General features: G+C 40.3%; 1 protein-coding gene across 4 annotated transcripts; it reads right to left on the minus strand.

Annotated features, from left to right (window-relative positions):
• Positions 1-2,405: 2,405 nt before the first annotated feature.
• Positions 2,406-23,280, minus strand: LOC128444026 (uncharacterized protein C11orf24). 4 transcript variants are annotated; one of them, XM_053426313.1, is made up of 3 exons: positions 23,147-23,280; positions 21,012-21,196; positions 2,406-6,715 (listed from the first exon to the last, which is right to left on the minus strand). In XM_053426313.1, exons 2-3 carry the CDS (start codon positions 21,172-21,174, stop codon positions 5,835-5,837), a joined length of 1,044 nt encoding a protein of 347 aa, XP_053282288.1. In that variant the 5' UTR covers positions 21,175-21,196; positions 23,147-23,280; the 3' UTR covers positions 2,406-5,834. The 4 variants fall into 4 exon arrangements, with proteins under 4 accessions (XP_053282288.1, XP_053282290.1, XP_053282287.1 ...); XM_053426315.1 differs by having other exon boundaries at positions 21,012-21,147; positions 23,147-23,274; XM_053426312.1 differs by having other exon boundaries at positions 21,012-21,304; positions 23,147-23,274.
• Between the last annotated feature and the right edge of the window lie 291 nt (positions 23,281-23,571).

The raw sequence follows: 23,571 nt of genomic DNA on the forward strand, positions 1-23,571 counted from the left end.
GAGGCCCGGCATTGTTCTCAACCAGGAGGAACCCAAAACCATTACTCACCGACCGAACTGGTCATGCTAGATGATGTTACAGTGTTAGAAGAATTGTATATAAGTTATCATGTTTGAATGTACTGCTGATGCAAAGTGTGACTGTCTGACATAGAGGTGCAGTCTGGCACCTCTGAGTTCAACAACAGGGCAACAACGCTTTGCAAGAAACCACAGACAGATGCTGTCTAGTTTTCTACTTAAACAGGAAACACGCCTGGAAAGATGTGATGATGAAGATGTTTCACTTTTCTGTATGCAAATGTAACCCCACCTTGTTGTTGTAACTGAGCTTTCGAATAAATACGCTGTATACGGGAAGTACCGTCGAAGTTGGCTGCGACCTACTCAAAGGTGCGGACTTCCCTTGCAAGTAAAAACTACGTACGAGTGTATGTGTGGTGTTTGATTCGTGAATTCTTACAACATTGATACATGTCTGGGTGAAATTCCCTCGACATACAGGCATCATTATGTTCACCACAGCATCTCCAGACTCTTTCAAGCGTGACAGAACCGGCTTTCATCTGACAAGAGAATAGGGCACCAGTGACAGACATACCATTTCTGGTGATCTTTGGCTTATACCAATCAAGCTGCAAGGTGCTGGGCTGTGAGCACAGCTCCCACTAGAGCATACCTTCTCAACCATTGGGCCCCTGCCCATTTGTGAGCGCCCTCTAGTGGGCTGTGAAATGTTTAAAATTTGACATTAGCAGGCCACATACGTCATAAGTTTGAGAAGCCCAGTTGACAGGTGAGCTAATGCTAACTGCTAGACCGTAGTGTGTGGAGTGATGGAAAAGTTCATAAAGCGGAAACACGATGTGTGTATTTTATGGCTTTTGTCTGTAAAACAAAGAGCGTTTTTTTTGTAGATGTTTCATAATATTAAGACAGAACAAAGAATAGAATCGATTATCCAAAATAACTAGGTATATATGTGCTGGCTTAGTTATCCTTTCACCACAATTACAGTTTTTCAAAATTTCTAGATCCACTTGATCTTTAGCTTCACAGTAGAAGTTTTCTCTTAGTTATGTGTTATAACTTTTTCATTGGGTTCACATATTTTAACACAGATCTCATACAAAGAATCCAAATCTCTTTTGATTTAACAGAGCATAAAAAAGGAAAAGACTTAAGTTTCACATTGTATAATGCATGATTCAATAAGAATGATTCTTGAATGCCCCAATGTGAAGAAGACAGGAAATAAAGCTGGGGACACAAAAGACAAAATGTCCATAATGAAAAGTGTCCAAGAAAATCCAAAAACTGATTCATAACATGTAAATCTTACACGTAAACGACATTTCATGAAAACCAAACACCTCCAAACAATTATCAAATGAATGAAACTTTAATTGAAATATTGCTTTTATTAACTGTATTTCAAAACAAAAAGTGTAGGTGGTGCAGTAGGGTTAAATATCTACTAGAATCCACTCTGTATTTCTGTTTGCTTTTTTTGGGCTCAAACTATAACAAAAAACACAGCCCCAAAGGAGCAAAAGCTGTATTTTGTAGTTTTACCTAATTCATGTAGTCTCATATGGAAACGATTAAGAATTTAAGAAAACATTTCATGTCATAAATTTGAGAATATTTAAGGGCAATATTAAGTTATTGTGTCAGTTATGATATGATCTAGTCAAATACCTGAACATTGATGCTGTGAAATTATTGATAATGAGGATACATAACCTTCCTCACTCCCCCAGACCTTTAAGAGAATAAATCCTCTAAAAGAATATGTTCTGTATGTTGGTCTGCCACAACACATTTGAAAAAAAAAAGTATTTTTATACTGCAGATGACCTGCGATCACATGAATACATGCCTATATAGAGATGTATCAAGAATTGAATCGTGGACAGGTGAATCGTAATCGAATGGTGAAGCTAGTGAAGATTTGCACCTCTAGTAGTAGTGATATAATTTGTATGTTTAACCAGATATTTCCTAACCACATGTACTCATTTCAAATACCACATGAATGTGGATAACCACATTCTGGATAAGTGTGCCGGCAGCCATCTTGTTCCAAGTGAAAACTACCCACAATCCAAAGAAGTAACAATCTGTGTAATTATGAACCATGAGTTGTGTGAACAGAAAGAGGACTAAGGACCTTTTAGAGCAAACGTGGCCCAGAGAGAGAACCAAGTCCTCCATCAAATAAACTGACAATGTGAACGCAAAAAGAACCCTTTTATGTTGGTGCACTTGAGGATTGAATTTTGGTCATTAAAAGGGCTAAAACAACCTCTGCTTCCATACTGTTGGCCTCCTATGTTCTTGTAAAAACCTCATGTAAAAGTGTGCCATAACATAAAAGTTATGGTGGAGAAAGTTAAAAATCATACAGGCCAAATATAATTTTTATTACAATGTATATTACAGAAATACATTTAAAAAAATGTAATTTAAGAACAACTGCTGCATGAGTTTTTAGATCAATTAATGCATCTTCCTTTCATTCAGATACAATCTGACAATGGCTTTATGTTTGACTTGGCTTTGTCATACAGTAATGTGCTTCAGAAAATATTTGGCAAAGTAATAAAGGCATTTAATTATGCAGCGTAGACACAGACTTCTGTGAAGTTACCAATTTCTGGTTAAAACACTGAGAAATTATTGCGGTTAATGACTGATTAAGAAATCTGTCCATAATCATTATATCACATCATGTTCATAACTATAGCAATTTAAACACATACAGACAATAAGTTTATCATTAAATGTGATGCAATTCAAACCTTCAGACAATCATTATACAAGAGATTTTGTTGCAACAACAGGTCACTCCCACTGAAATCTCTGCATTCACATTACATTCACATAACCTTCTCTGAGTAAAGAGATTATCTCTCAACATACATATTACATATGTACGGGGAATGATCGCCCTGCTGTATCGAGATGTGTGGATACCTCTTTAAGACACACCAGCTTGTCTGGCCAGGCCCTACAATTTACCTATGAAAACACCTGTGGTGGCGTGGAACCAGTTGATGGTTTGATTGACACATCTCCGAGCAGCCTATGAGTTGGAGAGATAGTCTCTTGTGGACTGAAACACTTAACCCAGCCCTCCACTGGCATGGAACGAAAACGGAAACAACAATCAAGAGAGGCTACCTGGAGACGGACGACGAACTTAACGATAGGCAAGTGGACACAATGCTGTATAGCACATGCTTTCATAACCACGCACGCGTGCACACACTTGCTTTTCTGAAATTGCACACTTCCCCCTGACTCAGGTGGAGATCAAACAATCAACTGTTTCCACGACAACACATGTGATTTATAGGTTGTCTGTAGGCCGTGGGCGGGCAAGCCGCAGTAGTGTCTTAAAGTAGTATTCATGCACCTTGAAAGCAGGGGGATCATTCCCATTAAATATGAAATATGTAACAGAGTGGAGAGATAGTCTCAAGAGAATTTTATGGATATGAATTGAAGAATTAATTCATTTCTTAAAATTGTTTTAACAGAAATCTATATCTTTAAAACATGTATGGAAGTCATCATTCAGAGGAAAACTCTTGTCCGAAGGAATATGTTAAAAGGTAGATGGGTGAATGGCTTCCTATTCATGTTGATCAGTGATATATAAATATCTTAAAAAAAACATGAGAAAATGTAATACGGTCAACATAAAGCTTTAGAAGCAATCTGATAATCAACCACTTAACCAGATGTTGGTCATGAATAGGGACAGACAAATGGATTAATACACAAAACATACACTAAACAATAACATAAACGCAATACTTTCGCTTCCATGATTTTAAAGTAAATATGTAAGAATTCCTCTATGCAAACAAGAGCACCTTACCATTGCTGAAATAATCCATACAGGTATGAAAACCAGGATAAAGATGACAAAGATGCAGATAATAATGCACGATTTTTGCGAGGAACACTATTGAAATCAACTCTCTGGTATGGTCCCCTTCCCGTGATTCAGTGCAAAGAAAACATTTGCTAAATGAACAATATTTACAGAAAATGACTGAAATGTCATTCCATTAATGAAAGCTGTTGGACTTAAATGTAATTCAAGGTACAGTACAGTGTTTGGGAAATAGTTTTCTTAGTTGTTAACCACAGTTGGACAAGTTTCAGATACATGAAGCTGTTAACACTTGAGTTATTTCTGTCCAACAACAGCCAGGTAACACAATGTTTCTTCTCAAAATCCTACCTTCATAGTGCTGGAGCCTGGTTTGGAAAAATGTGTTAATTTTCAATAAAACTAACTAACTTAAGAGGATAGTTCATCGCAAAAATGAAAATGCACTCATTATCTACTCACCGCTATGCCAATAGAGGGGTGGGTGAAGTGTTTGAGTCTTCAAAACCCTCCTGGAGTCTCAGGGGAAAACTTTGCTAGAGCAGAATCCAAAACAACTGAAGTAAATGTTGAGTCCTTCTTTAAATGTAATAAAACAGAAAAATCACAACATGAATACATACTGCTTGTGTGGTCATTAACATCGAGTTAATTCCATAGGCATAGGGTGAGTAGATGTTAATATTCATTTCTGGGTGAACAATCCTTTTAATTAAACACCTTTCGAAATTGTTAGTACTGGAGTTGCGTCATCGTTTGATTTTTTACGAAAAACGAGTAAGGTTTAATTGATAAAAAATGGGAGCCTTTTTTGTTTGTGACCTTCCTCCTTAACATCATTACCAAGCAAAGCAGCTACTGACTTAAACCCAGTGAGCTAACAAAGCTCCAGTTGCTCATGCACACAGCAGAAAAACACCAAAGCAATAATTACTCACTGAAAGGCGATAACAACATTGTCAACTCGATGATTTGCCCAAGATGACATGGTGGTCTCTCTCTCTCTTTCTGGTCAACTGACTAAACCAGATGCCACATTGTATAAACTTCTGGTCTGGAACTCACGAATCAGGCTTTCACACACACGGCTATATCAGGTCTGATCTCCTTCATAGAACCATTCTGCTACTCACTGGACTGGTATTTCATGCATTTGAAGGATAATTCAACTCTAATAAAAATAGTACAAGTTGTATCTTGTTTGCCAACTTTCTATCTATTCAAAGGTCAAAGTAGCTTCATTTAGAGAGGCTGTAAAAAATTCATTCATTTCTCTAGCTCATCTAAACCACTTATAACGTGGATATTTAAAACATTAATATAGAGAAGAAAGTTACAATTAAGCTGAAATATCCGTAAAAGCTGTCATGTAACTGTGACCTGAAAGATAAAAAAGTTCCCAGAGCACACAATATTGATATTCCTAAATTCCACTGTGGCTCGAGGGTCTGCGTTTGCTTTTAAAAATAGCTATTTAACGTGACTAAACCAATTGAAATGAACTGAAAATCACATTACTGTCACTTTTGTTTTTTCTCCTGACATAAAACCCCCAGCTTGGATCCAACTGCAGCGCGACTGACAAGCAATGTGAAGGAGATTCTCTCCTGTGCTTAAGCCTGCATTGATTCATAGAACCTAGTAACCGAGTTACATACAGGTAACTAATCTTTTGGCTGCATAATAAATGGAAAGGCAAACTTTTTACATTGAAACAATCACAAAAAAAGAGTCAAGACAACTAAGTATTTTGTGATGAACAAAAAAGTAAATGCTGCTTTGAAGTCAGTTAACTATTGGATTTTGGTCCAGACAACTGAATCACCTTGTGAATTCACAACACTAGTGTTACCAGCCTGTCTGAAATGTTTGACTCCAGGTGCAAAAACAAACACCCTCCACAAGCTGTGTTTAGCTTCTTCCACGCTCATACCCCAGAGTCTGAGTACATGCCATTTATCAGGTAATCCACCTGGGTGTAGTCCTTCCTCCTGTAGCTCTCGTAAGCCTGGATGATGAAAACAGCCACCGCGACCAAGAAAAAGAGCAGGCCAAAGAGCAAGACAGCAAACAAAGACGCTTTATCCACCAGCTGCCTGGTCAGAGCGGCCCCTGCTACTTCTGCCACAGCAACACTTGTTTCCGCGGTATCAGGATTATTGTGATTGGCAGGAGTAATAGCACGGTCAGCAGTTATGGAGTTAATTGTGGGCATTCCAGTATTTGGTTTTGTAACCGGTGCCGGTGATGTTGGGGGTGTCATTTTTGTACAGGCAGCTGTGGTAATAATAGTGGCATTCTGACTTGTATGTGTGGTTGCTGCAGACTTTGATATTGTTGTTGCAGACTGTCTTGCTGTTGTAGATGCTGTCGTATTAGACGTAGGCGTTGTTATGTCGGGAGAAGTCACAAGTACAATGGCTGTGATTACATTCCTCTCAGGCTGTGCACTACCGGTGGTTGTAATGGATCCAGACTGAGCAGCCTGTGAGAGAGAGCCTGTGGGAGGAAGGGCTACAGGCTGAGTGTCCATCTCTGATAATGGAAGCTGGTGGTCTGGTAATACAGGCTGCTGATTGAATGGTGAGGTTGAGGACGGATTGTTTCCAGCTGTGGATTGGTTGGGTAAAATTACGAAGGCTGTAGTTTTACTTGATTTTTGTCCTATAGAGGTTTGAGTGTTGGATGAAGATGGGGACTGGTCCCTTTCTAGCACTGAGATAGAGGTCAATTTCTTCAGTAGTGGGATGGTTTGTACATCACTGTTCTCCTGAGCAGCTCCATTTTTCCCAAAACCTCCATTGACACCTGGGGAACCACAACATCCATTAGTGACTTAACTCAAAAGTAAGGGCAAAAAGAACTACAAAGAAATACAATTTTCCAAACTTAATGTCTATCACACTGCAAATCAGCATAATCCTGAGGAAGTTACTGGGTCACAAAATGAGGTTAAACAATGAGTCTATAAGAAGTTTGTCTTAGGTCAACGTTTTGTTGAACTATTTATTAGTTCATATTTTCAAGCCATGAAAAAGATGGAATTAAAGCATTACCATGATAAAGATGTGTTTGCATAAAGTAGCTGGTTAAGCTAACCCAGACATTCATATTCGACTAGAAACTGTGGCAATAATACAATGTTTTTAGCCTTAATGTCCTCTGATATCTTCCTACGAGGTACATCCATGGACTGTCAGATGTGCTAACATCCGCTAGCTTAGACACCCCTGTGGTCATTTAGGCTTAAAACACAGTGTAAATGACCTCGCTTCGAGTCGAATATGAATACCAGGGCTTGTGGACACTTGGATGACCCCACACGAGCAGTATGGAGTCATGTTATGTTTTTGTATTAGATTCAGGTCTAACAAAGTTTACCTCTGAGACCCCAAAAGTATTTTTTGGACTTGAGTTGGACAATTCATTTATTAAAACATACAATGATAACAAATATATAAGAAAATATTAACACGACATGTGAAAAGGTTTAGTTTATAATAAAATTCTGCAGATTCTTATACTAAAACTGACATTTAACTCACTCTGTAAGATCAGTGCTAAGACTATTCGTACTCTTGTCTCCATCTGTGGGTTCACTCCCTCCTCATAACTTTATTTCACAAATACTGTTCTACAATCGATTATTCTGGGCTGCATGTACATGCCCAACACAAGGCTTTTTAAAGCAAGGCCAGAATTAGCCTTGATTAGACCCCGCTAATTGTGTTGGTGGAACGGCTTAAGCCTCAAGTGGAAGTTGAATCTAATTCAAGTTGGACCATTTCACTTAAGACAGAAGTAGTTTAACCACTTTGATGTTATAACCACCATAAAAATCCAACTTTAAGAACAAGGTTATTAACATCTAAGGCCAACACTTAAGTCAGTCCAGCAAAAAATTGTCTTCAGTTGGTCCAACAAAAATAAGTGAGTTATTGCTACATATATCTTTATGTTGCAAGTTAATACAAATTAGTTTAAGTTATGATAACTAATGTGTCTTTGTTGCCAAACGCGTTAAAGCCAACTTTCCGAGTTGGAGGCATAGACTGTATATATAAATGGACTGAGGGTCCGTGACGTCACCCGTTGGTGTCTGCAGAGTGAGAATGAGGCTAGTAGGAGGCGTTCCCCCAGCGCCATCTTGCCGGTGCTGACTCCTCCTAGTTCCTGGCTAGCCAATCAATGGGCAAGGACCGGGAGCGCAAGTGAAGACTGACAGCTGTGCGACGGCAGCAGAGCTCTATTTGCCTGGTTAGCTTAGGCTACGGCTAGTCGCCGGTGCTAATCATTAGCGCTTTCCAGCCGGATGGTCGCAATCTTTACCATGAACTAGAGGTAAGTAACCTTGAAACTATACAACAACACATATTGCTTTATCTATCATCATATGCTAGCATGCCTCACATGTTTTTAAATATGTAATTGTTATAAAAGTTAGCGTTTATTTAACACGTCTAATGAACAGATTGAAACAAGTTAACTACAGAGTCGTGTGTTTGGTTGTGACTTGATTTTTAATTAATTTAATAATCAATACGCTACATGTGTAAGTTACATTTGATAGTAACTATGTTTCACAAATATTCTGATACAGGCTGGTATATCCACCATTACTATTGCACCTCATTTATTTAGCCTGTTATGGAATTTTAGAGTGAATTAGACAGTTTAGACAGTTCTCATATTAATTATATAATTATGTTTTCACACTGAGAGAAGTGGAGAGACTTGATGTTGACTGTTATCAACAGCTCTGTGGGAGATTATCACATTGAATATTACAGATGAGGTAGAAAGACATTTTATCTATTTGTAAAATGTTTTATTTCTTTCAGTACTTTTATCCAAAGCTACTTAAAATATGTGTGGGTACAAACCCAGAGCCCAGTACATCGCTTCTGTCTGACATCTGTGGTGCTTCATACACAACTCAAAACATTCTTTAATAGTGAGTTTCTTCTTTTCATTAGATGAAGCACTGCAGCACCTGATGTCCTCAGCAGCAACATGGAGATCGGCAGCTTCAGGCTGGTCAACATGAGGACGACCTGCACAACACTTCATGTTTTCCTTCCTTAACTAAAGACGGCCTGCAACTGTTTCGAGTTGGCAGTCATTGCTAAGTATGGTTGGTTAAAAAATTGAGACTTATTAGAACAATGTTTATTTTTTGCTGTCTGATTTGATACACTTTAGATAATAACCCAGTGTTTTATTTTTCTTCTTTGCCATTAGAGACAGAACATGGTCATCACAGCTGTGTCCTTCAGGCTCATCCGTCCCTAATAAAATGAGAGGAAATATAAAAGTATGGCATTATTGTAGAGGAAGTGTTACTTATGAACAAAGTTTGTGTTCTTATTTTCTGTGGATATTCAACTTTGAGTTTGAAAATGCTTTTGGATTAAACTGTGCACTACCAAGACAATGAATGTACAGTATGGCACTATTTCACATTAAAAGTATTGCATATATTATTTAAAACATTATGTATTATTTGCAATACTTTGCTTTGATTGTTTGTAAGTAATGAAAACAGGTCTGTACCTGGAGTCAGTGTTGATGTGATGACTGTGTTAATTTATCTATGAGACTGTCTTTTCTAGTAAAGTTACACTTCCTATAAATTATTTATATTTAACACAATAATTCAGTGAAGTCTGCCTGATATTAACGATGTAAAAACTGAAGGTAGCAGACAAGTTTAGTTTTCACTGTAACACATTACAACAGCAATACTCTGAATAAAGAGCTTCAGGAGACGTAATGCTACTTTAAACAGCTGCTCTTAAAATGCAGCTATGACTTTAAATACTCAGGTTTCAGTTGATCACAGTAAATCTGTTTCTGTAGAATAAGTATCTGTGTAACATTGTCAAGTTAAAAGGTCTGTCGAGTGAAACATCTTCACCTAACATTAGATATCTTACGTGCTGGAGCTTATCCTCCGGACACACACAGTCGCCTGTCTCAGTTTAAAAGATTCATCATCAAACTCTAACGCTTCTCTCTGCTAGACGACCGGCTCATGTCGGTTCATGTCAGTGTGTCGGTAATTACTCCCGGGCTAGCGGAGCTAAGCCAACAAGCCGACAGTCTTGAGAGACACCAATACCTGCTAATCACTTTAACACATCTAAATAAAATACTAGACTTGACTTACCACAGAAACGGGGGCGCAGACGTCTTTAACTTGTCCTTCAGGAGAACAAGCAGAACATCAAACCTTGTTATTCATCCGATGTGTGAGTGGAAGCCTCTCGGTCTCAGGTGGTGTTCAGTGCCGGGGAATAGTCTGTTAGCTCTAGGGGTGTCACGATACCAAAAGTTCAGTAGTCGGTGCCAATACCAGTAAAATAACATGATTCTCGATTACAATTTTGATACCACGGTAAAAAAAAGAGGATTTTCTAAGATTCCATGTACTTGAACTTGAAACATGAACTTTTCAAAAAGGTATTGTGCAAAAACAACAACAGTGCGAAACAAACAGCGGATATAACAGTGCAGCCATATAGCTAACAAGATGAACATGAGTTATGGCAAAATTGCATACTTTTTCACAGCATTTCACATCTTTTCTTGGCTAGTTCTAGGTTTTTACTGAGGAAAACTAACATGTCAACATGGTTTTGGGTAAGTCGGGAATGTCTTGGACTGACAATGATTCCTGAGACACTGAAGACCCTTTCTGAAGCACAGCTTGAAGCTGCATTGCAGAGATGCCTCCTTGCAAATTCTGCAAGTTGAGGTATTGTGCCTCCATTCATTTTCCATCAGATGAGGGGATCTTCGTCTGTGCTCAGTTCTGGCATTTTGCTATATACCAGGACTTCACCATTTAACTTCTCTTGTGTGGAGAGCCCTGCTTGAGATGATGTGTCATCATCACGGCCCTTCTTCTCTCCTTGAATGGCTGAAAGCAGATGGTTCAAATCAGTCTTCGACTTTTTAGATAGCCTGCTTTGGCTCGAGGCTTCTGCTCTTGTTGCCATGGGGGTTTCAGATGTACCAGCTCCATCATCGGCATTCCCCACTTGCTCCAGGAGACTTTGCTTCATGTCATCCTCCAATGCAACAAAACTGGCCTTAAATCTTGGATCTAGGTAGGTGGCAGTGTTTAGCAGAAGCTGCACCTCCCTATTCCCATAACGTTGGTTGATGCTTTCCCTTACTAAGCTCTTCATCTCTCCAGTAAGTACAGAGTCATCCTCCTTATCCCTGAGACAAGAGAGCATCTTCCATAACAGCGGTAAGACAGAGGAGAGAGTAGTGTGCTTCTCACCACTGAGTGCATCTGTAAAAGGACTCAGTGGCTCAAGGACTTCTTTTAGTGTTTCTAGGATTGTGATGTCATTGTCTTTTGGCATCAGGTGCCTTTTTTTTCTGTCCTCTGCCAAGACTGCACACAGGGCTTGCTGCTGCTCCAAAAATCTCTCCACCATGTCATATGAGGAATTCCAACGGGTGGGTGCATCATGTATCAAATTGTGTTCTGGGAGTCCAAGTTGTTTTTGTCTTGTTTTGAGTTGTCGCGACAGCTTTGATGACCTGGTGAAGGCAGATAAGGTTCTGTACAGCCTTGTCAGGGCTGCTGATACCCTGTCGATGTTGATGGCTTTGTTAACGGCCAGGTGCAAGTTGTGGCCAAAACAAGGGATCCATGTGTAGTCATCTTTAAAAGGCATTTTGGTTGTTGGATGCATTGTCTGTTGTGATGCCTGCTAGTTTTGCAATGTCCGACCTCCTCTCCTCAGTAACTACTTCGTCAAATGCCTCCCTCATACTGTCACCTGTGTGGTCTGAGTTCAGGCCACTACAGCCTAAACACCAGGTGTGCAACTCCCATGACTGTGTTATGTATTGTACAGTAATGGACATGAACATGTCTGCAGCTCTGCTTGTCCACAGATCAGTTGTGCATGCATAGAATGGCTTTTCTTTGAGATATTGTGTGATCAGGTCCCTTGTTCCACTGTAGATTTTTGGTATTTTTGTGTACGTGAAATAATTTCTACTTGGAAGTTGATATCTGGGATTGAATTTATGGAGCATTTGCTGAAATCCAGTTTTTTCAACAATGTAGACAGGGAGTTGGTCCATAAATATGAACTCTGCTACACTTCTATCCAATCTCCTGGCCTCATTGGAATTTCTCTCATAATTTGTTTACTTCTGTAGAGCCTCGGTTATGGATGGCTTTGATAGCTGACTCCGAGTTGGCTGAGTTGTCTCCTGGACGTCATTCTCTTGTTGAAACTGGAAAAGGAAAATTGACACTTCAGTTAATAGTTAATTGACTAAAGAAAGAGCACAGGCACCTATAAAGCAGAAGCACCTGCCTGCCCTGCCCTGCACATTGGCTCCAGCCCACGCACGCACACACCTAAATATTAATAGTAGTAGATGCAGCCATTTGAAGTCAGACAGACTATATTAATCTAAGACATTCAGTGAATGTTCGCTAGTTTTGACATACTTGTAAGATACATGCTCTCTTTCTCTCTAAACAACCTAAACTACGTACAAAACATAAGCCATTGTAACCAGTGTTGCCACAGTTACTTTGAAAAACTAACTTAGTTACTTTACAGATTACTTGATTTTAAAAGTAGCCAAGTTAGATTAAAAGTTACTTTATTAGTACATTCAGCAGCTGCCGACAACACCCCCGCCGCCTCAACATAAAAATGACAACCGGTTTTGCCAACACTCACTTTATTAGTAACGGCCGGAGGGGGCCCCCCGTGCGAACGGAGGGTTCCCCCAACGGGCGCCGTAGCTGAGGTGATCCGCGAGAAGGGGCCGACAAGCGTCCAGAGTCGCTGTCGCCGCCCGCCTTACCCAGTCCCCTCCAACCTGTCCCCGCCTTCTGCACCGGCGACGGACACCGCCCCGCGGCCCAAGAGAAGGAAAGCCCCCGCACCAGCGACGCTGTGAGGCGCCGCACACCGAGCCTCCGGCGGCGTGGAGAGGAGGATGACTGCTCCCCCAGCCGCGGCACGTGCCCAGCAGTTTAACCACAAATACCAATATAGTAACGCACAGTGACTTGGACAAGTAACTTTAATCTGATTACTGGTTTGGAAATAGTAACGCATTAGATTACTCGTTACAGAAAAAGTGGTCAGATTAGAGTAACGCGTTACTAAGTAGCGCGTTACCGGCATCACTGATTGTAACACACGTGCCCACCATCTCAAACATCATTTAACGTGTATTTCAGTATTACAGATTAAAAAACTGAAAAAGTGCATTCTTTGGATGTTGTTAATATTAATCAAAACTCACCTTGAATTCTTTAAACAAATCCGGATGACGGTCTTTCAGGTGCTTTGCTAAACTGGAATTATGACCTCCCTTGGTCTGAAGAGCACGGTAGCATCGTTTGCATAATGGCTTCTGCGGATTGATGATAACGCCATGGTCATCTGCCTCAAACGCAAAGTACTCCCAAACACGACTCTTTGTGCCTTTTTTATCAATAAGTCAAGGGGGGGCGATCGCTGCAGCCGCAGTTGCCATCTTAGTTTTCTGAATGTAAACGTCGGCTGGCGCAGCACCGATGCTAATGCTAAGTTGCTGACAGCTGGCCTTGGCGCTCACGGTGCTCACGGTGCTTCAAAAAAATGGGCATCATCCGTGTTTTGTTATCTTAGTATCGAAAGGTATCGTAAGTATCGGTTCTTGTGACATCCCTAGTTAGCTCAGGTCAAGCCGAGCACGGCACGTGAATTTCAAACCTCTATATCGCTTAAACAAGGGAATTAGAAAATTCACCCCCCTCAGAGTTGTCATGAAGGAAGAACCTTGCGATTGAGACTAAAACCAATTTTTGTACCAGGCTGTAAACAGGTTTAATTCTGCTCTAAAGTCGGGCATTTTAACATGGAAGTTAATGGGGACTATCTGCTTCTTGGAGCCAGGAGTAGCGGATTCCCATGGAACTGCAGCTTTTTACACTTCCATATCGGCTTCATTGCTCAGCCCAGGATGTTGCCCTTGGTTGGAGGTCGTCACTTATGCCCCACCCCAGTGTCGTTGCGGTGGAGCTGGTGACCACACGGGTACGATTAACCTACTTTTCTTTTTATTAAGTGTGTCGCAATTACTATTTAGAGTTATATGGTGTAACAACTTAGCTAATGAATAAGGTTGTCAATATCTTTGAAAATGTTACAAATTTTAAGTGTGATGCTTTAGCAGTTAGCCTAGAGCTAACTGCTAGTGCTTGCTTATGCTAGTGAGGCGTGTCTAGAGAGGTCCAGTAGCCCTCTAACAGAGCAGGTATGTGTTTTCCGAATTATCTTAACATATGTTCTACAGTTTAACAACCACGGGAATAGCTGTGTCTCAATCCTGTCACTTGAGTGAAACATTTTAAGCTGTTTTTAACTGTGAGTCCTGAAGTAGCTCTTGAAGTACGGCTACTGCAAGCTAACGTCAATGCTTTTCATGGCTTCAAATGTCAGGGGATTTGACTGTGCTGCGCAGCTTCGGCATCTGCACCTACATTTCTCGGTCTTCTTTGTTATGGGCATTTCTTGTTCTTTGCTTGCACTGCTGCGGCAGCATTGCTGCCAGTTGCTTCAGCCTCCCAGTACCTCAGTATCCACCTGTTGCTACAAACTTCAACAAAGGAAACAAATACTGCAAAAATATTTTTAAAAGCATCACAGCGGTCTCCTGGTCAGACTACAACCCTCATTGAGAAAATACGTCCAGGCATAATTTTGAGGAATTCTTATTAATAATTAATTATCGCCCGCGTGGAGTGTAGAGTCACCAATATTTATATACACATAAATCGTCATTTGGTTAGACTACAACCCAAAATAAAAAAAAAGTTGATTTAGCATAATTTTGAGGATTTTTTAAATTAGTAATTAATTACTTCAATTATATTAAAGATAAAGTGGGTGAGAGATTTACAGTGGAAATCCATCTATAAGCCTTGTTTTCGATTTTTATTTAGTCATAAAAACTAAAGGACATTATTCAGTGAGTATATTTATATCGCTTTAGAATTTTGTATTAAAAGCTACAACCTGTGTGCTATGTGTTTGTAATGATTTCTGTTCGAAATGTTGTGGTAATGCAGAGTTTTTGTCAAATAACAATCACATTTTACATCCCCATCTCAACCACATCACCTAACCACTTGAGAACCCAAAACTTACATTTAGATTCTTCTTCCAAGCCATTTGTGATTGACTGTCGCAAGGCAAGAGAACTCAACATTTCAATATAACCTATAACATAACTGAACATGTTTTAATGCTTGCTCCTAGCTTTTGTCATGTTAGTAACATAATGGTGTATTGTTTCGACAACTATGTATATTCAGACTTTTGGTACCCAAAAGAAGTGAGGCACACTTTTGAAACAATTCAAAAGATGTTCCTGGAACTTCAAAAGAATCTCTCTGCAAGGGTCAGGTCCTTTAAAAGCAAGCTGCTTCAGTAAATAAATTTTCACTTCTGCAATCTCAGGCTGTAACAGTCAATATTTTAATGCTTGATTGTTGAAAAATCACTGTAGCAGCCACCAGCCTGGACAAAAAGCAGAAGTTTAGCAGTGGAATAGGCCTTGAAGGGTAACGTCTTGCCCAGTGTTTAATGTGAAATGTGCCCGTTTTGGATCCTGCAGTTCATACATAACGTTTGTGGAGCTGGTGATGATGAATCTGGGACAGTTTTAAGTCAGTTGGTCAATTGTACCATGTTGAGATTGACAAGTTAGGATAAAGTTCTGTAAAAAGTTACATTTTCTGATAACTTTTCTTCTGAATTTAAGATGCTTTGTGTGTTATTGTCTGACAGATTCGTCGACAGCTAAAGAGACGGTGTACCTGCTTATGAATACATCACCACAATTTGTAATGCGTGATAGCATAAAAACAGGTTATGTGGTAAGACTGGGGCAGTTCTGGATCTCAGCAGTTCCAATTTACTTGACCTTGTTGGAAACGTTGGAACTCAATAAACAGTTTAAAATGTTAACTTTGCATTTGTAATTAATTACACATCTAATGGAAATGAATTGAACTGGTTACCTTAAATTTTGATTGTACAATAGTTACTCCACTAATCAAACTGAAATTTATTGTAGATTGAATGACTTTTAGAATAAAGTTGACATTAAAGGTTTGAATTAAGGTTGTTAAAGTCTAAAATAATAAGTAACTTCAACTTGAAGTACATTTAACCGAAGTAAGAATTCGAAGTTGCAACAATATAAAATCATAAGTCGCATCAATTTGAATATAAGTAAAGACAAGTAAGGATTTTAAGTTTTTAAAATTAAGAATTATGAGTTATATCCACCCTGAGGGAAGTTAACAAAAGTAAGAATTAAAAGTTGCAACAATGGAAAATCAATTTGAAGTTGAGTTCACAGAAGTAAGGATTTAAAGTTATAACATTTTAAAATTATAGGTTTTGTTGACTCTGAGTCAAGGTAATAGAAGTAAGGATTCAATGTTGCTACAACCTAAAATTAAAATTTACATCAAACTAGGAGTTGAGTGACAACTTAGAATTGAAAGTTGAGCAAACCAAATAATGGAACTTAAAATGTTAAGTTTAATTGCCTAACTTAAAATTGTACTGAAGTTTGTTGCCTTACAATTTTAAGTTGACACAACTTTTTTTTTTAACAGTGAGAAACCAGCATACTGTGTGGCATATAAATACCTTATCTGGTTTCCTTAAGTTTCATTAATCCGAATACTAAAATGTCATTGGGCAAGATACTGAATAGGGCTGCACGATATTAGGGAAAATATGCGATAACGTTGTTGAATATCGCGGTGACGATATGACCTGCGATAAATAAACTAATGCTTAAGTATACAGTGTTAAAGTCTTTCTGCTTACATGAACCTTATACAGTAAGTTGTCTATGCAAACACTGACCTTTTTTTGTATGCATTATTTCCATTTCATCAACATGGCTTAATTGAAAGAATTCCACCTGGCTACGGACGCAGGGACCACAGACAGCGATTATTTGTCATCCCCCATGACACCACACTCCAGCCCATCAGCTGCAGCTCCCCCAACAAAGCAAGGGCCTGCACCTCTCCACAACTTCCCACCTCTGCGTCCCTCCCCCTCCTCTACCACAGTGACGACTCTCTCCATCCTGGAGAGGGACGCCAACAGACTCTTCAGTAGACAGAACCCCCGCAAAGCAGCCGGGCCAGACTGTGTCTCTCCATCAATCCTGAAGCACTGTGCTGATCAGCCGTCTCCGGTGTTTACTGACATTTTTAACACCTCACTGAAGACATGTCACGTACCAGCCTGCTTCAAGACCTCCACCATCATCCCTGTCCCCAAAAAAAACAAGATCGCTGGACTCAACGATTACAGACCAGTTGCCCTGACCTCTGTGGTGATGAAGGCATTTGAGCGCCTCGTGCTTTGTCACCTCAAAGCCATCACTGACCCTCTCCTGGACCCCCTGCAGTTTGCCTACAGAGCCAACAGGTCTGTAGACGATGCAGTCAACATGGCCCTCCACTTCATCCTTCAGCACCTGGACTCCTCAGGAACCTACGCCAGGATCCTGTTTGTGGACTTCAGCTCTGCCTTCAATACAATCATCCCAAATCTGCTACAGGAGAAGCTCTCCCAGCTGAGTGTGCCTGACTCCACCTGCAGGTGGATCACAGACTTCCTGTCTGACAGGAGGCAACGCGTGAGGCTGGGTAAGTATGTCTCTGAATTCAGATCCATTAGCACCGGTTCCCCTCAAGGCTGTGTTCTTTCACCTCTTCTCTTCTCTTCTCCCTGTATACCAACAGCTGCACCTCCAGTCACCAGTCCGTCAAACTCCTTAAGTTTGCGGATGACACCACCCTCATTGGGCTCATCGCTGATGGGGATGAGTCCGCCTACAGGTGGGAGATTGACCATCTGATGACCTGGTGTGAGCAGAACAACCTGGAGCTCAACGCTCGGAAAACAGTGGAGATGATTGTGGACTTCAGAAGGAAGCCAGCCCCACCCACCCCCATCACCCTGAGAGACGCCCCAGTCAACACTGCGGAGTCCTTCCGCTTCCTGGGCACCATCATCTCCCAGGACCTCAAATGGGAGCTGAACATCAGCTCCATCACCAAAAGAGGACAACAGAGGATGTACTTCCTGCGGCAGCTGAAGAAATTCAACCTGCCAAAGACAATGATGGTGCACTTCTACACCTGCATCATCGAGTCCATCCTCACCTCCTCCATCACCATCTGGTTCGCTGCTGCCACCGCAAACGACAAAAAGAGGCTGCAGCGTATCATCTGTTCTGCTGAGAAGGTGATCGGCTGCAATCTGCCATCTCTACAGGACCTGCTTTTTCCCGTCTGCAGTTGGCCTTATCAACAAGGCCCAGGACCCCCACTTGACTCGGACTTCTATTCCGCCCCCTCACCCCAAGGATGTGTTAAATTAACACATTATATCATATCATATTATACTGCATTACATATTGCAATCGGACACTGTTTACTGTTTTGCATGTTGCATTTCACTTTTTATATCTTTTATCTTCTATATATTTTTATTCAGAAATGTTTATGTCAAAATAAATGTTACTTTGTATAAATATTGGAAAAAAGTGAGTAAATAAGAAGTAAACAGTGAGTAAATATATACTGGTTTTCTATTTTTTATTGCCTTTCCTATGTATGTTGTATTTATTGCGTTTTTATGTCCTATGTTCATTGTATGCGCCAATTACCAGAGCAACTCCTTGTAGGTGTAAACCTACTTGGCAATAAAATACTTCTGATTCTGATTCTGATTCATTTACTCTTTCACATGTGCATGTGCAGTATTATTCAACCCCCAGCCTCAGTACTTTTTGGCGCATCTTTTAGCTTTTATAACTTCCAACAAAAGTTTGTTAAGTGCTGACAAGCTTCTAACACCTCTCCATCGGAATCTTTGCCCATTCTTCACGTGCAAAAGTCTCTACCTCAGTGATGTTTGATGGCTTCCGTGCTGCAACTGCCTTCTTTAAATCCCAACAAAGATTTTCAATCGGATTTAAATCTGACGACTAAGAAGGACACTCCAGGACACTCCATGATCTTTTTCTCAACCAAGCTCTCGTTGACTTGGAGGTGTGCTTGGGATCATTGTCTTGCTGGAAAGTCCAATGATCAACATATTTTAATCTGTCAACAGAAGGCATCACATTCCTCTTTAAAATGGCCTGGTATTTCTGGGAATCCATGATGCCAGGTACACGATCAAGATTTCCTGTTCCTGCTGCAGAAAAACAGCCCAATATCAATGACCCACCTCCATGCTTGACCGTGGGGATGGTATTCTTCTGTTCATAAGCCAGACATACCACTGGTCCATATGTCCAAATAGTTCCAGTTTGGTTTAATCAGTCCATACAACTGGCACCCAAAACTCAGTCATCTAATCCAAATTCCTCCTGGCAGATTGTAGTCGTTCCTTGTGGTCAAGAGTGGAGTGCACCCTGGAGTCCGGCCATGCAGTCCTTGTTCATTCAGTGCAAATGTTATAGTTGTCACTGAAGCACTTGTACCAACCTTAATCAGGTCATCTTCTAGGTGTCTTGCAGTCACACAGGGTTTCTCTTAGTTGTTCTGACTAAGATGCGAATGGCCCTTGATGAAATGTTGGTCTTTCTTCCACGGCCAGGCAGGTTTGTAGCTGTTCCATAAGTTTTAAACTTCCTTATAATGCTCCCAAATGGTGTTTTCGAATAAACATTTTTGGGGAAATCTACTTATACCCAAAGCCCTTCAGGTGTGACAAAATAATCTCCTCTCTCAGCTTTTGTGGAAGCTCCTTTGTCTTTCCCACGATTGCAACTCACCTTGACTACCTTCAAAGGTGGGGTTTATATGCATCACAGCTGAAGCAAATGAAGGATCATTACTGTCAGACAGCTTTAAAAACAATACTATTATATAGGGGTTGAATAATTGTGATATAGTTATCTTAACAAAATATACTGTTACACACAAATACTACATCATGCATTTTCTGTGATGATTTAATATATTACTCAACTCATAAAGAAGTCATCTGAAGCAGAATCTTGCTTTTTAAAACTTTAATTGATAAATCCTGAAAATCTTTAGAGGGTTGAATATTTCTGATTGCAACTGTACATGCTGCACAACATCACTGGAAGACGAAATTATAACTCAGAAGGTTGGCCAGGTTCTGGTCCAAGCTCTTCTCTCGCCTATACTACTGCAACTCCCTCGTGCAAAAGGATCTGGCCCAGTCTACAACCAGGAGATGGTTAAACCTTACACGCCAGCCTATCTACTCCCCTCTGTATCGGCCAAGTGACTGCTGCTCCCTCACGGCCAGGGGCACCTAGCCACTCAACAAAATCCGGACTGTTTGCTGTCCTGGCTCCCAAATGGTGGAACGAGCTCCCTATTGACATCAGGCCAGCAGAAAGTCTTCACAGTTTCTGCCGCAGGCAAAACTAGATCTCTCCCTACACCTTGGTTAAGAAGATGATGATCTAATAACCACCGCCAACTCTGGTGTTGAAATAAAAAAATCAAAAAGGCTTATATTGTATTTACATGTAGCACTTTGTAGTTTTTTTTTTTTAAGCTAATGTACTTACATGGTTCTTGCTGTCCTGTGTTTGTAACCTCATGGTTGAATGCACTTATTGAAAGTCGCTTTGGATAAAAGCCTCAGCTAAAAGATAAGTATTAATATTATATTAGGACGAGTGTGATGAGTCTCAATCGGCACATGTGTGACAATTAGGTTGCCGTGCAGCATTGGTGCTTTGATAGGCGACCCATTTGTCGTAAAATAGGTATATATTGGTTGACTGTTGGTCAGCATTGGCCTGGCAACGAAAAGTAGTTGGATCTTTTAATGTTTGAAATAACTCAGGCATTTTCTGACATTTTCAGACACATTATATAACCTTAAATATTGAAATATACCAAGAGATTTTCTGACAATGTCTGCTTTGGAAAGAAAAATATTTGCATCATTGAATTATTGAAGTAACTCAAGCATTTTCTGACATTTTCAGACATATTATATAACCAAAGATTCTTATCCAAGCTCATACTTACATGGAGTGGAGCAGTTTGCTTGTGTTGTGTTGAGCTGCATCAGGGGTTTGGCTGGAGCTGTAACATTTTTGGGTAGTCTTGAGGAGGAGGAGACGAGCACCAGGCAGAGGAGGTGAAGACACACCAGAGAATTTAACTGGAATGCCAGGGTGTGTAGGAACATGGTGGACAGGGAGGGAATGAGACTGAGACACACAGACACAGACACAGACACACACACACAAAAGTAATTCTCAGCTGAAATGGGAGGATGGAGACCAGGAGAAGGTGAAATCATCATCCATACTCTTGATCTAAAATAGACACCAACATAATCACGCGTCAACAGCAGCAATTTGAGCTAAATAAATGCATCTTAATCTTAAATACACAATCATTGAATAAACTCAGCCAGAGTTGTCATAGTTAGACTAGGGACTTATTCACCCTTTTGACTGACACAGCTCCAACAAAGCACGTAGTCATCTGACAGAAGAGAAGAAACACACAACACATTGTTCGACAATGAAGACATTAAGTCAGTTTTTCAGATTGGTTATATCACCCTCGGGGGGAGTGTGGCCTAGGGGGTAAGGTGGGAGTTCTCCAACATGAAGGTTGCCGGTTCAAACCCCACTCTTCCCCATCTGCATGCCTAAGTGTCCTTGGCAAGATACTGAACCCCTAAAATGGCCCCTCATAAAATGTTGAGTGTACTAAAATTTTAAGTCGCTAAATGAAATGTAATGTAATGGCATGTTGACAACACACTCTATACAGTACCGACACATCATCTGTTGATTACACAAAGATAAACAACACTTGCATCACAGAAACTACGAAAAACAAACCCACCCATTTGCTGATTAGCGTTTGGGTTGTTTTCATTCACCGATGACTGACAGCAGCGAGGAGGACACGTGAAGCTTTAAATGTCCAATAACTTTGCTCAAAAAAACACTGAATGAGCCTCCACCTTGTTGGTGTGAGGGATGTTTGCATATGACACGTGTTTGGTGTGTGTGCATTGTAATGATCACTAGCGTCAAATGAAACCACTTTGCATGGAGCTGGCCAGCCGTGTGTATTCTTCATAACTCCATGTGGCTCCTATGAATATTGAGCTTCCGTTTGTAAAGCCTGATATTGATTATTAAGTTTAATCTGTATTCGGACTATCAACGGATATCATGGGCTTTTCCTTTAAAAACATCTGGTGTTAAACAGCCAACAGAGCAAAGTATGTCTAATTTTAGGTTTCATGCCCCGAACATCTCAGCGGCATCATCATCCGTCCAGAAGCTAATACTGCTTCGCAATGTTGTTTTGAATCTCGTTAAAGTTGTTTATATTATGTTTATTTTTTTACCTATATGATCTATATTGCTGTCTGATGTTGACACAGACATATTACATTAACTCGTGATGTGTTTTTTTATGTTTATTTCAACGAGACCTTCAGTAAACTTCATACACATGCGCTTTGAGAAAAGGACGAATCTGCGGCCAAGTCTTCATAATTTGGACGAAAGACAACATATCACCAGTTGCCATGATCCCCAGATAAACATATAGTGATTCATAGAACATGAATCACTATACCCAAATCAAGTAGTCAGACATTATTTGACTTATTCCAATAATTAATCCCCCAAAAATATAGAAACAGAAAGGCAACAAGCAGAGAGAATAACATAGAAGCTTCATGTCAGTGATGTGTTGTGACAACACCCGACTTCATATACAGTCAATGACCTCACAGCTTGCTGCAACACTTCACCAACAGAAAACTTTGAAATATCAAAGTCAGCTAAATTAGTCCATATTTATAATCCTCACTTTCACTTACATGAGTGACGAATAAAGAGCCAAACATGTTACAAGTTACACAACAATAGTTAACCAGCTAGATCAACGGCGATTGACGCATATTCAAAGCCACAAAAGCTCGTTGGCATACCAGTTAACAGGGGGGGTGTACTGAGTTGGCGTTAAATGCTGAACACACATCTCTCCCTTTAAAGAGAGCACAGTTAAGATATACACGTAAACGTCACTAATACAAACAAGCCATTTTCTTTCAGGGCGCTTTAGCCGGGTGATTGAATGGACCCGCTGAAATGCTAGCTACAACCAACGGAATATAGGGGGCTTACCATCAGTCCTCTGTCATATGTTTATAAATCACAACAGTCGTAGTCTTCGTCTTCTTCGTCTTCTTCGTCTTCTTCTTCTTCTTCTTCGTCTACTTCTTCTTCTTCTTCTTCTTCTTCTTCTTCTTCTTATTCTTTCCGGCAGACTAGGCACTAAATGGTGCGTTGCTGACACCCACTGGAATCACCAAGCAGTGTTTTTAAAGAAAAAGTTTCAGTACCCAGTTTGCCTATTCCTATAAAAACCCTCCTCCTTTCTTTGGCATACAATGGATAATACATCAGATTATGTTGGACAGACTCCGGGGCTCCACAGTTGTCACGGTTTCCATTTCTGTGTTTTTCTACAAGCACCAACCCACTTACTAGTCCACAGGCCAGTAGAAAGTTTACACACTTTCTGCCGCAGGCAAAACTACATCTCTTCC

The sequence above is a fragment of the Pleuronectes platessa genome, chromosome 7 (assembly GCF_947347685.1).
Source record: "Pleuronectes platessa chromosome 7, fPlePla1.1, whole genome shotgun sequence".
In the NCBI taxonomy this organism is placed as follows: Eukaryota; Metazoa; Chordata; class Actinopteri; order Pleuronectiformes; family Pleuronectidae; genus Pleuronectes; species Pleuronectes platessa.

Excerpts from the sequence above, each read along its gene's own strand:
- LOC128444026 (XM_053426312.1), bottom strand. The coding sequence starts at position 21,291 with ATGATGATTTCACCTTCTCCTGGTCTCCATCCTCCCATTTCAGCTGAG. Across the intron at positions 6,716-21,011 it reads AGCAAACTGCTCCACTCCAT|GTGTCAATGGAGGTTTTGGG; the intron begins GTAAGTATGAGC and ends GTGGTTCCCCAG.